The 14105-nt window shown below is 37.6% G+C and overlaps 1 protein-coding gene across 1 annotated transcript in view; it reads left to right on the top strand.

Moving 5' to 3' along the window:
• The window catches only part of PDE11A (phosphodiesterase 11A), a 135584-nt gene that overhangs the window by 47780 nt on the left and 73699 nt on the right, over window positions 1-14105 (top strand). Inside the window, exons 3-5 of the mRNA XM_086750719.1 lie at window positions 5150-5239; window positions 7337-7477; window positions 11026-11090. Coding sequence (XP_086606845.1) covers window positions 5150-5239; window positions 7337-7477; window positions 11026-11090 — 296 coding nt within the window. The remainder of the gene's footprint in view (window positions 1-5149; window positions 5240-7336; window positions 7478-11025; window positions 11091-14105) is intronic.

The following is a 14105-nucleotide window of genomic DNA, read 5'->3' as shown; positions in this document are numbered from 1 at the left end:
GCTGAAGGTGAACTCAGGGCTGCTTTCCAGCCAGCAAGCATGAAGCTAGCGTTTTACCTCTGCAGTGTGCTGCCATTGCAGCACTGGCTGTTCCTCACAATTCGCTAATAACTTTCTGCATTGCAGGCCAGCATGCATGCAGCTTTGTTGTCTTTATCATTACTCGTCATTTAAAAAAAAAAGGAAAGCAAAAGACATGTTGAGATGTGCAGATATGAACACCTGTATTTCTAAATAGGGTAAGAAAAGTAATATTTCATGCTGGTTTGGGGTTGATGTGGAGTTTGTGTTATTTGTGAGGGTAAAACAAGAGTGAGGCTAGGAAACTAAAGGCTTTTATACCTTCTTCTCATGAAGAGAGAATTTCAAAACTTATTTCCCATGAGATACTCAATTCTAGAAAATAGCCTTATTTCGAACTTGTAAAGTAGGAGCCAGCAAGGGCTTTTCTTGGGTAGCAAGGGAAGGGTTTGTGAGTTCTGTAAGGACCATTGTGCCCAGGCTGTGTGTTGAAGGGAAAGGTGGTATCTTTTGAGAACAAGTGTTGTCAGAAAGAGCTTGGCCAGAGGTGGTCTCCTGCCTGTTTCTGATGGTAAAAAAAAAAAAAAATATATCGTGTATGTAGTTATTGTGAAACCCAAGCCCAGATTGTGAGTGAAACCCTTAACTTATTTTTATCAGTTCAGAGGAACACTGATAAGCACCTTATTAACTGACTTATTCTGACTATGTCTCAGCATCTGTGAAAAGCCAGATGAAAGGAAAATGAGTGTTGCATCTCAAGACATAGGTGTCCAAATGCTGATGTGCCCAGACAACTATGAAACCAGGTATAGAACTTTTGGCCTATAAAATTGTGATTATGAAGAGGAAACATATAGAAGATTGTCCTCTCAAATTCTGAGAGAGAACTCGTGTACTTCATCTGGATTTCAGAACTGATGCCATAAAAAAAAAAAGAGCAAAAGTTGCAGCTTTCTTGTCCTAGCAGTTAATATTGCAGAACTTTTGAGAATGCTTTGTACTTCCTAATATCAAGCTACTGCTTCAGTTCTTATTGTGGATTTAAATGTCTAACTTTGGGCATATGAGTTTGGAGATGTGTGGAGATACTAAAGCAATGTGAATATATCATTCTGTGGGAAAGAAAAAGTAACTATAGTCAGGGCAGCCATTTGATCTTACTGGTGTAGTTCTGCAGAAAAGGCAAAATCATCTTCAGGACCTAGCTGAAAACGTACGTGATTGCATAATTGAATATTAAAGCTTGTAGTACTTATCCTGTTCATTCCCATGGTAGTTGTGTTTTAATATTCCTAACATAAAATAACATAATGAAATAATAGAGTTTAGAAATGAAGAGGATGAGATACTGAACTGGTGCCCATTACTTCATCTTCTTTTTGTAGAGGGTTTCCTGTCCTGATAAAATATTGAGCAGTTTATAAGTGAGCACAACTTTTTAGGTTTTGTGTGCTGCTGTGAATTTGTGGGGTGAGAGTAGTTGCTACCCAGGATGTTGCAGAGTTAGGTATGAGAAACTGGGTCAGGTTACCTGGACCTTGAATGCTCAAGTAATTCACAATACAATCTTGTTAACCTGCAGTTACTGTATCTCGATGCCTTATAGTTGGCACGAAAAAAGATAGTATTCTCTTCCGACATCTCAGCAGGTTCATTAGATTAGCTTATTGTCCAGACTGAACATAATTTTAATAAAATACTGCTACATATTTACTGATTTGTTTGTTAATCAGCTGCAAAGTACTGTGATGAATCACTACAACTAATCTTATTTGCTGAAATAAATTAATGAGGTATATCTGTTAAAGCTATATTTTTTATGTTTTTATTCTGTCTATTTGCTTTCTTAGGAAACTGCTTTGTTTAATAAATCTGCAGGCTCTTTTCCTGTCATTAGGTCAAAATAGATGTGGAAGGAAATTTTCTTTCAGATATACTCCATTTTGCTTCATTTTTATTTTTTTAAATGACCTTCAGTATAGCAAAGGGAAATTATTTTATGTCCTTCAGAAGGGTATGTTAGGTGTTTTTGCCATGAGTTTTACAATGATATTTTGTGCATTGGTGTGATGGAAGCATGTTGCATACTCAGCCTTTGGACCAGGTGTCAGTGGTTCCTTTACAAGTTTCAGCATCAGGTTGGCTTTACTGTGTAATAAAACTGCTTGGTAAACCCTGTACAGATGTTGGCTGGTAGAGGCAAGCTGTCCTGGCCTGTTCAGTGCTGCAGGAAGAACAGCAGAGAGGAAAAGAAAACAGCACTGTCTTAACAAGATCCTGTCTCACCAAGACTAATTAAAATAACCATGTCATTTATCTATGTTGTTTCCTGTCACATACCGCTTAACAGTGTGTCAATGACCAACTTTTCAATATTGTCCTTTCAATACAATTTAGTCTCCTGCCCAACTTATTTACTGTTCCTGAAAGTCAGTATTATAATACTGAAGAATGCTGGAGTGTTAAGATAGTAAAATAAGGACTGTGCTCTATGCTCATTATAAGTTACATCCTTCTGTTTAAGGAGAAATAGTAGTAATCATCAGGAATGGAACTAGAATTACAGTGCACTATAGTTCAGTGGTGCAATATGTTTTTACCTTGGAGCACCAGAGGATTAGTAATCGTATACCTGTTATTTAAACTGAGGAAAAAAAGATATGTCTAGCTTATAGTGGTATGTGCCGTTTCCTCAACTCTGTTGTCTTTGGAGGGAAAATTCCTGAAGTGAATCTGGCATAGCAATACCAGCCTCTTGCACTATGTGGTTCAGACAGATAAGAGTTGAATATTATGTTACTCCATGTTTGTATGGAGTATCAACAGCCATAGCATCAACGTGTTGGAGGTGCCTCTAAAGCAGTCTTAAGTGCTGCAGATTTAAATATGTAATTCAAAATCAGAATGTGATAATTGCTTTCTACTCCATTCTACAATTTTGGTTATTAAAATAAACTTTATTAAAAATTCAGTTACCATTAGAAATGCCTTTATTCTTTGTTTGTTTGGTACCACATTACAATTTGTCAAAAGTGGTTTAGACAGCAGTCACCTTTACCGTTCAGAAAAGTACAAAAAAGGAACGATGGTAGGCTTTTGTTTTGTCAGTTGTTCTTAGGTAAATAAGGATAATTTATTTTTCTGTTATCACAGGGTGGTTCCTGTCTCCCTGATGGCTGTTTTTTTAATTTGTTCATAGCTGTGGACATTTATTAATTTCTTCTACTGATTATCTTAAACATCTTGGTGTCACTTTCCTAGTTGTGCTGCACCTTACACAATTAGTTTGAGTGGTGAAAACAATGATGTAAGCCAGCAGCTTTCCAGACTCGACATTTCATAAAACAGTGGTTTATAGATGTTAATTTCTATATAGAATCAGTGCCTTGGAATTTGGGTTCCAGAGGGCAGTGTTTTTCGATATTGCAAAATAGTATTTTCTTCTTGCTAAAGAAGGCGTCTTTGCTAGCTGTTTTTGTGATGGCAGAAGGTTCCTAAGCTTCTTGTATGTTTTCCATTGCCACAGGGTCACATTACTTTTCGGAACAGAGGTTCCAATGTGAGGTCAATAAATACTAGTATTTACTTATTTTTATTAAGTAAAAATGTATCCAATCTCACTATGATATTCATAATTGCACTGAAGGTCAGATTTTTTCTCAGGTTAAAGTTTTTTTGCTCTGCAACTCTCACTTGGCTGTGGTATTTAGTACTATACAAGAAAACATTCCTCTAGAGGGAACCATGATGGGAAGAGGACAACAGTAAAGTGTTTGCAAGTTATCAATGTAGGTGTATTTGTGTCCACTCTTAAAATCTGCAGTTATTCTGACAGAATGATAGCTGTAAAGGGGCAAAATTCAGAGGATCTGAGGATCCTTTTTGAAAACTCATAATTACTCAAACATAGACTGAGTAGACACGTAGCCAATGGAATGTTTAAGGAAGATTAAAGTAGAAGAGCAGTTGCTGCTGTTTCAGTTCTTCTGGATGCTTAAAGTTGTTGTTTTTTTTTTTCCTCAAATAACCTCAGTAGCCTACTTCCCTGGGTTAGCAGTAATTTTCAAATTAAATGGAATTTCAAAGGCAAATGCTACTTTCTTGATGCCAAAACTTGTCACAGAAAAGATTGCTTACAGTGGATCTTCTAGTCGACAGACCAAGGAGAAGAAAAGTTAGCTGCTGCAGCATTCTTTTGGCTCTGTGAATGGCAGAGTGCCCCAACTCTCCCTGGCCTTGCAAACATTAAGGCTATTCAGCACTTATGAAATGCACTTAATGTCTCAGATCTAATCTTGAGAACCACTCAGCAGTGGCAATATGTTACAGACTTGTTATCAGTATGTGGCTTAAAAATGCTAATGTTAATTGGGCTTTGATGCATTGCCATTCTTGTGAAAGTGCCAGTCCCACAGGTATTCAGGCGTTTCACTAGACTAATTTATTAATTTCACACAGTCAGCCTAAACTGTGCCTAAAGTCATAGCCAGCCATCTTGTGCACCTCAAAATTTTTCCCAGTCCCTCTTGTCCAATCTTTCTTAATGTATGGTGATGCATTAAGGCTCAGTTTCTCAAGCATGTTCTTTAACTTTTTTTTTTTTTCCGCTTCATTGGAAGACAATCGACTTTCTGACTAATAGTTTTGGATCAATGTGCTGTGTTCCACTGTGCCAGTATTCTCCAGTATTCTCCAAAATCTACATCCTCTAGAAATCAGGAGGAATGTGACTCAAGCCTGCTTCTTGAGCTTAGAACAAAAAAGCAGTCTAGAAAAATAAAGAATACTTTTTCTAGGGAAGCTGTAGTGCTTACAGTAACTTAAATTCTTCAGCAGACAATTAAAGACTTGAGAATCTGCAGTTTTCCACACAAGTTATAGAGGACTCTCACTGCTGGGACCTGTGAACTCAAATGCATTTGTTCTTTCCTACCTATTCAATTTCTGTTCCACCTATTTTATGTGCCTTGCCCATGATGATTTGGTTTGTGTTTAGTGTTCTGCTGAAGAGTGAGTGAGCTGAGACCCTCCTGGAACATGTCACCTAAGTTTAGGCCTATTTGCTAGGAGCATGAGCGTCTAATTGCAGTTGGCTTTAATAACTGGGAGTTTCTTTTGGTACTAGGTGATGCAGATGTATCTCCCATTCTGTGGGATTGCCATATCCAATGCCCAGCTATTTGCAGCTTCAAGGAAAGAATATGACAGAAGCAGGGTAAGTGAAAAATGTATATTGGACCAATATCAAACTTCTGTCTTTTGTTCCTTCAGATCCCAGCTGTGCATACGTGTTTGCTAAGCAGACAGTTTTAACTATGTTTTATTTTAAAAAAATGCGTTTTCAACAGATCATTCTCTTGACTGAGACAGCAAGCAGGGAGCGTGGGAGGCAAATACACTTGCGGTGGTTGCTGTTGTTTCCTGATGTCAGTTCCATGTTTTGTAGTGCTGAAACAATTGCATTTGTGACACAGACAGTGCAGGAGAGAGTGTTACTTCGGCAGAGAATCAAACTCTCATAAGATATCAAACCATTGCCGTCTTGAATTTCCAGTATTCAATTCATTTGCAAATAATGTGTATATATCTTTATAAAAGTAAGCAAGAAAAAACCTGTAGGTGAAGGGTTTTGACAGCATGTGTCTGCATAGATACATTACTCATGATTGCTGATGCCATGCCTGAGTTAGGACAGGAGATTCCAAAGAAGTTAAATTAATGCTAAGCTCACATACCGTTTACTTCTCAGCGAGAACTTTACCACTTTATTTCTTAAAAAAATAATTTGAGGGTTTTCATAATTGTTGTCTTTTTAAAAAATCATCTTTCCTGCAATGACAGGAAGTAATGCTTTTGTTATTGTGGATCACAGCTCCCAAGCTTCAGTAGAAATACCACTGGTAGTGTTGAAACTACTCTTGCTTCACAAAGCAGGGGAAACTACAGTGGGGTGGGTCTGTGTATTGAGCACTGACATTTGTATGTTCAGGATTTTGGTGCTTTTCATGTACGGAAACTAAAGCTTTCCACCGCTTCAAAAACTAACAATAGCCCTGTCTGATGTTGTATATATTTAAGGGTCATGAAGCATCTGAGCTTGTCTTTTGTCCAGGTCTGACTACAGACCGCTATATTTTGGGGTGGAGATGTGGAGGAGACAGGGGAAAACAGATTTTTCTGTCAAATATTTTTTCTTATTTGATGTTCAAACAAAATAATTGTTTGACTACGTAAAGAATTCAAATTTGCTGCAGATTCCCAGCCTGCAGGGAACAATGACAGACTTTTTGAGGAGTCAGTGTTTAATCTTCTGAGGGAGGCGTTCAGCAGAAAAGTATTAGGGACATTCTCATTCTTCATTGGAAAATGGTAAATTCTGGCAGTTGGACACATTGTGAAATTGGATTAGAGATGCAGATTCATTGTTTCTTGTTACTGCTTCAGCCATGCAAGACATAACAAATGTCACTGCCATTTGACACCTACATCGTGCCTGCTACTTAATTGCATTTCTGACCTGTTGGTGGTCTTTAGCTTTGCCTAGTCTGTGACTGAAATTAGTTGGCAAGTAACACATGATGAATGAGCCCATATTTTGTCTTCCCTATCAAACTGGACACCAATGGTGGCAATTTCCAGTGACTGTGACTGATATTTTGCTCATGACCACTGCGTTAGGAGAGCTAAGATCACTAACATATATATGCTTTCCTATACGGATGTTTTTTGGTGTCAGTGCCCTAAACCAGAGTAAAGGAAAAAGCACACTACTTTGGATTCATGTTATGAACATGGCCTATTATTTTTGAAGTCGATTAAATGAGAGGGGAAGCTCTTTATTTTAAAACACTGTATTTTACAGACATGTTGTTAGTGGTAAAGCCTGAATCAGAGTGCTGTTGGAATATGGAACTATTTATGTGTGTTTTTTTCTTTCCGGGTTTGAACATGCAAAACAGAGTTTAAATGCACCAGCACATTCAATATAGCAATCAAGTAACTCAGTCCATACTGCATACTTGGAGAGTTGCATTACAGATATTGTTTCATTTTTGGACCACAGTGAAATACTTTGAAAGATTCCCATTGTTTGCTAGAGTTGAATTGTGCCCGCTTGTGAGAAATACTTAACTTCTTTCTTCAGATACCTCCACCCCAATTCTGTTGGAATAATCATAAAGAACTTTGAGTGAAGAGTTCAATGGATAGCTCATACTAAAACCAATCCCGGAGCTTATGCCTCCTTTGCAGTGCTTTATGTATTTATTAATTCTACAACCAAAATTCAAGAGTTCTCTGTCCTTGTATGCAGGCTTTACTGGAAGTAGTGAATGACCTCTTTGAGGAACAGACTGACTTAGAGAAGATTGTCAAGAAAATTATGCATCGGGCCCAGACTCTGCTGAAGTGTGAACGGTGCTCAGTATTACTTCTGGAAGATATCGAATCACCAGTAAGTATGGCTGCACATTCTGTAGAAAAGCTAGTACTGGAGTGGTGGAGCCGCTGCTTTTATTGTGGTGAAGCTGGTTCATATCATGTGTAAGTACTGGACAGCAAATATTCTTCCAGCATGTTATTCTTAAATGCAAGTTAGGTACAGACTGAATCTTTATCAACTCCACAAGCTAAGCCCCACACAGCTGCTCACTCATTTCCACATCCCGGTGGGATGGGCAAGGGAAGTGGAAGGATAAAAGTGTGAAAACTTGTGGATTGAGATAAAGACAGTTCAGGAGGGTTAAGCAGAAGCTGTGCACACAAGCAAAGCCAAATAAAGAATTCATATACTACCAACTGGCAGGCAGGTGTTCTGTCATTTCCAGGAAAGCAGGGCTTGATCACATGCAACAGTTACTTGGGAAAACAAATGCCATAACTCTGAAAGGACACCCACCCCAGCCCCGCTCCCCCTTACTTCTTCCCACGGCTTTTATTGCTGAGCATGATGTCATATGGCATGGGATATCCCTTTGGTCAGCTTTCCTGGCTGTGTCCCTTCCCAATCTGTTGTGCACCCCCTAATCTATTTACTGGGACAGTGGAGTGAGAAACAGAAAAGACCTGGACACTGTGTAAGTACTGTTCAGCATTAATGAAAACATCTCTGTGTTATCAATGCTCTTTTCATCACAAATCTAAAACATGTCACCATTCAAGCTACTAAAAGAAAATTAACTCTACCCCAGCCAAAACTAGTATAGCCACTTTTTCAAATGGAAACCAAAAGGAGGTACATCTATGATTCCTTTTAGTCATTTGAAGGCATTTAATGGGATGTCTGTAAGTTGCTGATGGATCTATCAGTGGCGTGATCCAGCTGATATGCTGTGATTCTCAGTTGTTTGTGTGATGGAGTTAGTGCTTACTACAAAGTAGCTAGAACAGCTTAACTGACAAGGTGCTCCTGTGGTCTGCTTAAAAAAAAAAAATTACCTGATTTGTTATCAAATATTTATTTGCTCAGTCCCTTTCTTTCATGGTATAGCCACTACAAGGAAAGGAAAATCCTCTCTGTAGCTTCATTTACATGTACCTGGAATTTATGACCTTGCTAACATTTTCAGGCTAATGACTTATCAAATGGGTGGTGCTTGCAAGCAGTTTTAGAACCAGAAACAGTTACATAATTAACCAAGTCTTTAATGCTCTTTTTTAGAACTAACCTTTTCTGCATACATTCCAATAAATAATTATTGGACATCTTTGTTGATATTTCTACAGTGTTCATACTTTTGCATCTGTTATTGTTGATCAACTGTAGCAAACTGAAATACTTATGTAGTTTCTGTTTAGTATGTAGCATGTTCTATCTTTAATCAGACTACTGGTCCCTCAGAAATAATAGATAAAAATAAACTCATCAAGACTTTAACTGACCGTCTTGTGTATTCAGCAGTTCAGTGAGCTTTACAGCAATCTAATCAATGTCCTCACAGTCATCAGCTTCTGAACTTCTCTAGAATGGTTTTGGGTTTTTTTTGTGAAATCTGGTATTTTAATGTGGAAGTACACCAAGACAGTAAGGGCTGACCCTGCAACATAGTGTTCTCAGCTACTTTTGGTGGCCCTGCTCTATAGGATTTGTTTCATCCTGAAAGTTTTCCACTCACTCTAGCTGGTGGTAAGAGTATAGTTCGGAGCAGCTATGTTTGCACGTTTTTAACAAGTTTCTTTAATATTTGCAAAATAAATAATGAGAACCAGTCTCAGTTCCTAAATGATGAAAATGCTGTGAAAAGATAAGCCCTCTTGTTATTTTGACCTAGTATTTTTCCCCTGAGGTAACAGAAAATCCATTGGAAAAGACACATTTGCATACAATGTCTGGATAGTCACATACTTGTGATAGGAAGAAGCTTTTGCACTGAGCAGGTGAAGTGAAACTATGACTTTCAGCGTCACTGAAGTACGTTTGTTTTTTGCAATTGCTCTGTCCACTTGACCAAGGAATAATTATTGCATTGCAGAGCTCTAAGTTGAACAGATGGACGTAAGCCATATGAAAGTATTTGTCAAGAGTTGGATTTCATGCACAGTTTTGACAGGGGGCTTCACTGGGACTTTGCAGTACTGCCATTCATAGGGTATTAGAGCCTCTTTAAATAGCTTCCATGACTATTGTTATTAGTAGTAAAATAATGACTGCGCTTATACTGGTAGATCCCTTCAGTGTTTTCAGGCTATTCAAAACAAAGTAGTTGAAAGATAAAAATGCTGCTTTGTAGCATCATTCTTTTTTCTATCCAAGTATCTCTGGGTTCACTGACTCTATAATTGATTATTTGTTGCTGGGCTGTGACAAGTCTAACTGATTATCAGAGACAGAATCATAAGTTTGTGTGTATGGCAGAAAAAAAAAACACATTACTTTCTTTCCTGGAGGAAAGATATTATTCTGATTTCATTTAAACTAATAGAAATAAGTACTTTCAGTGGAATATGTCCTAAATTACACTAGCTTTCATAAAAGCAAGATCAAGGCTTGTGTTTTGTTTATATATTCTCTGTTATAGAATTTTAATGGTTCTAGTTTATTTTCTCTTTCTAGACCCCCCACGCAGATTTTATAATTACAAGATACAGTTCTACTACATTCTTAATAAATGCCATGATGTTTGCAAGTATAATATGATTTTTATTTTTCACAGAACCACACATTGTGTTAGTAGCCGGCTGTGGGTGGCATTGTTCACTTCATTTTTCTGCTCTTGGTACTATTTCTACCTTTGAGCACAGAGGCTTTTTTCGAAACCACAAGCAATGAGTTCTCACTCCTCTCTACCAAATTCTGAAATGTGGACAACTGAGGTATTCCATTAAACCTCAACTTCTTCTAAACAGTCATAAGTCTTAGATTAATTTGGAGTAGGAGATTAGCATCTTGCCACCCACTTGTTCATTTTCACAAGTGGCAATACAGTTATTTTCCTGACTTCCCTGTACTCCATGGAGTAGCTAGATGTTAAGCCATGTCTAAAATATCAACATTTGTACATCGTGTAAAAAGCTTTTACAATACAGAACTGAAACGGAAGACAGGGACTCATACCAGCATCCAAAAACATACTTGTGTTCTGTATCACATTAGCCACTCTTCAAATGTTTCACTTATGTGCTGTTGGCACATATGCTCAAGGAAAATTGGTTGCAATTAATAGCACAAATGGGTCTTTCTGTTTATTTTCCTCTGTTAGAAAAAGTGACATTTGGGTAAAGCTCCATAATTCATGCACCAAAGTCCTTTGAGGGGAAGCATATACTGTTGCAGAAAATAGTTTCCTGAAAGAATTTAAAGATATCATTTCATTTGATACTGTTTGTTAGTGACCTGTGCACAGTGTGTCTTTTGAACATGAATTCTCCATTGGGGGAATACAGATTGAATTTTTATTCTAAGATCATTGGATAAAAATATGGTTTAAATATAGGAACCTTACATTACTGTTTTCTTACATATTTATTCATCTTAACAATTTTAAGTTACCTTTTTTGTGACAGGTGGTGAAATTTACAAAATCCTTTGAGCTGTTATCTCCAAAATGCAGTGCTGACACTGACAACAGGTTAGTGCTCCTTCTAGAGTACCTTCTATTTCACATAGTTTTCAGTTTGTTTGATCCATAGGTTTTTTTTCATGAAACTTTGGGTAGATATGATTGAAGAGTGTGAGCCTACAGTTTTTACTCAGATGAGACTCCTGCTTGCTTCAAATGGAGACTTGCTTAAATAAATATACACGCCGAGATTTTTATATGTTTGTGTATATATGTATGTGCTAACATTGTATCAGTGTCTCAGAGAAGAAATGAGGAAATAACTGATTACTTTTTATTGTTGAGCTTGTGGAGAGCACACAAATGTTGTTTTGCATAGTTAATACTGAAGTAAAAATTTTAAAAAAATATTTTATTGTTGATGTCTTACCAAATGACTCCTTAGAGTTGTGTTGAAAGGTTTCCAGTAAAATTTTATTTCTGCTCTTGTCGTCAAGCTGGAAACCCTTATAAAGCTCAGAGAATGTGTATTTTCTAGAAATTGTGTTCCTGTGACTAAATCTTGTTTGGGAGCGCAGTTGCAGTCAAAATAGAAGTATATGTTTTCCTTAGCAGGATCTGTATTTAAACATTTATTAAGGGCTAATTCTAAGTAGTGATAGAAAGAGCTTTTTGTCCATGTGGGGTTACTGTATTAATTTTTTAAATTAATTAATTTACAAGATAATACAACTGATAACAGTTCACATAAAATGTCCTACATATCAAACAAGGGGATGAAGATTCAAGGCTATTGTGAGAAGGTTTCCACTGTATTTCAGGGCCCAAACTCAATGATTATCGTATAAATTTTATGCAAATCAATTTAGAGTGAATTAGAATTTTCCATGTCAAATGGCTACCATAATGATAAACCGAGCCTTCTGTCCAACTTGCTGTCCATATCTTGGCAAACTTGAAGATTACTTTGTGCTTTGCCATATTTAAGCCCTTTAAGTAGCTTTTAAAAAATGTTTTTGAGTGATTTGCCTTCTTTCATGCTTTATTTCTTCACCTCCAGTGTGGTAAGAAGCTACCACTTCATTAAGGTGAATGTGCACATTGTACTCCAGGTTACGGCAGGTTGTCATTCTTAATGCTTTTCGTGGGTTGCTCTCACAGCATTACAAAAATGGGTAGTGTTATCTTTAAGATGTGCAAGCTGAAAGCAGAGTCCAAGGCTGCACAGAAAGATGAGTAGAAGCTAGATCTCTTCCATGTCCTATCCACTAGTTGAGTGATGGAAGTGGTAAGACAAATGGAAAACAAATGACTAAAAAATAGGAAGATTTAAATATGAATAAATAATCTGCTGATTCACCTGGGAATGACAAGTTACTGCTTTTGGTGAAGAGCTTCAGAGTAGCAGTTGGCCTTTCCTAGGTCAATTAAATTGGTGAAAATACATTCCTTTTGTTCAGGGACAGGAATTTGAATCAAGTGATATGGTTTTTATTCTTGTTTTTCTCAAACTTGATCTGGAGCCAGATTAGTCAAAACAATGTAGAGCGGTGTCAAGATAACCAAGCTAGCTCATTTCTTGTTACCATAGTTATATTAGCATGTTACCAAAATGCAATTTGTAGTAGCCTACTCTGTGTGTAGTCAAGTCAAGATTACTTTAAATGTAGTCTGAGACATGAATAAACACATGCAACGTGGTAAGTAGTCTGGATAAGATTTATAAAGGTATATTTCTCTGCATCTTAAGACTTACTGCTTTTTCTTTCATTTTTCATCCAGTGGAGAGTGAGGTTGGTTTTACACAGACCAAGCTTTGACCAGTAGATATGATCTCGCATTTGGATCTAGCACAGGCACAGCTTGAGTTATTGACATTATAGAGGGAAACATAAAGGTTATTTAGGTTACAGAACAATACCATGAGCCTTTGACATTTGAACGTTTTTCTAGTGAGGTTTGCCCTTTTCATTCTACATTCTGCAGCCCTAACTGATGTGAAGTCATGAGGCGTTTCATGTGGAAAAAAAATGGCAAGATGAGTTTCTTCATCATCACACCAGTGAAGATAAACGTTATTTCTTTGAAATTTTGGTGGAAATCCAAAGAGATTATAGACTGAGAACAATTCTAGTTATAAGTTTTATCTGAAAGAAAGAGAAGCTCCAAATGTAACTTCTAATGTCCTAACGTATTTTCTCACACAATTTGGAATAAATTTACTTTTCTTCTGCCATTCTTATATCTGGCTAATAGCAGTTTACCTGTTTAGTCCCTAAATAGTATAATCAATACTTATATTTTTTTTCTTTGCTGTTGGTTGTAGAGAAATACCTTGCAAGATCACACTTGCATTTATCTGTTCAGTTTGCAGTTTTCCAGCACACACCATAATCAAGTTTGTTTATTAGCCATAATGGCATGATGATGCTCTCCTTTTTGCCAGTCATTTTGTTCTTGAAATACAGGTTTGCTGTCTGCTAAATTTTTTCTCCCTTTGAAAAAAGATTACATGAATCTTAGAAGCCTTGAAGGGGGTTCAGTTCTGATGTGTTCTGAAGATGAGCCCAAGGGAAAGTGTTGTGGGCTATGTCTTCCCTGCACAGAAGTCATCTTGGCAGATGATGTAGCTGAGATTACAGCTCTCTAACCTGAGTACCAGTGGTTGTGGAAAGGTCAGCTGCCTGAGCCAGAGTGTAGGTTGTGTGGGAGAAAATATCTGTCCTCCCTCCCAGTTGGGCTGGCACAGAGAAAGTGCTGAAATCCCTGCTACCGCTGTTTTATCAGCACTGTTCCTGGGATGACACGCGCTCAAGTATCACCCCATTCCCTGCACTATTTTTGTTTCTTAAGGCATCTTTCTGCTCCTTTAGTCCTAAGAGCTGGAAGGGTTCATGTCACTGTTTAGAGAGGATTGAAGGTACTCGTGATTTTGGCTGTACCACTTCCCTACTGTACTTTCTGCCATGTCTGTCAGGGAGGCTTTGGGGAAGACAACAAGGCAAGCAGCTGCCTAAGGGGAGCCCGCAGCACTACTTGGTGCTCTTGAGCCGGGTTTACTCTCCTGCCTGGCATGTGGTGCTC

This window comes from Chlamydotis macqueenii, chromosome 6 (assembly GCF_036417535.1).
Source record: "Chlamydotis macqueenii isolate bChlMac1 chromosome 6, bChlMac1.mat, whole genome shotgun sequence".
NCBI lineage: Eukaryota > Metazoa > Chordata > Aves > Otidiformes > Otididae > Chlamydotis > Chlamydotis macqueenii.
The sequence above is the reverse complement of the archived record's forward strand: the minus strand, read 5'-3'. Positions and strand labels throughout refer to the sequence as shown.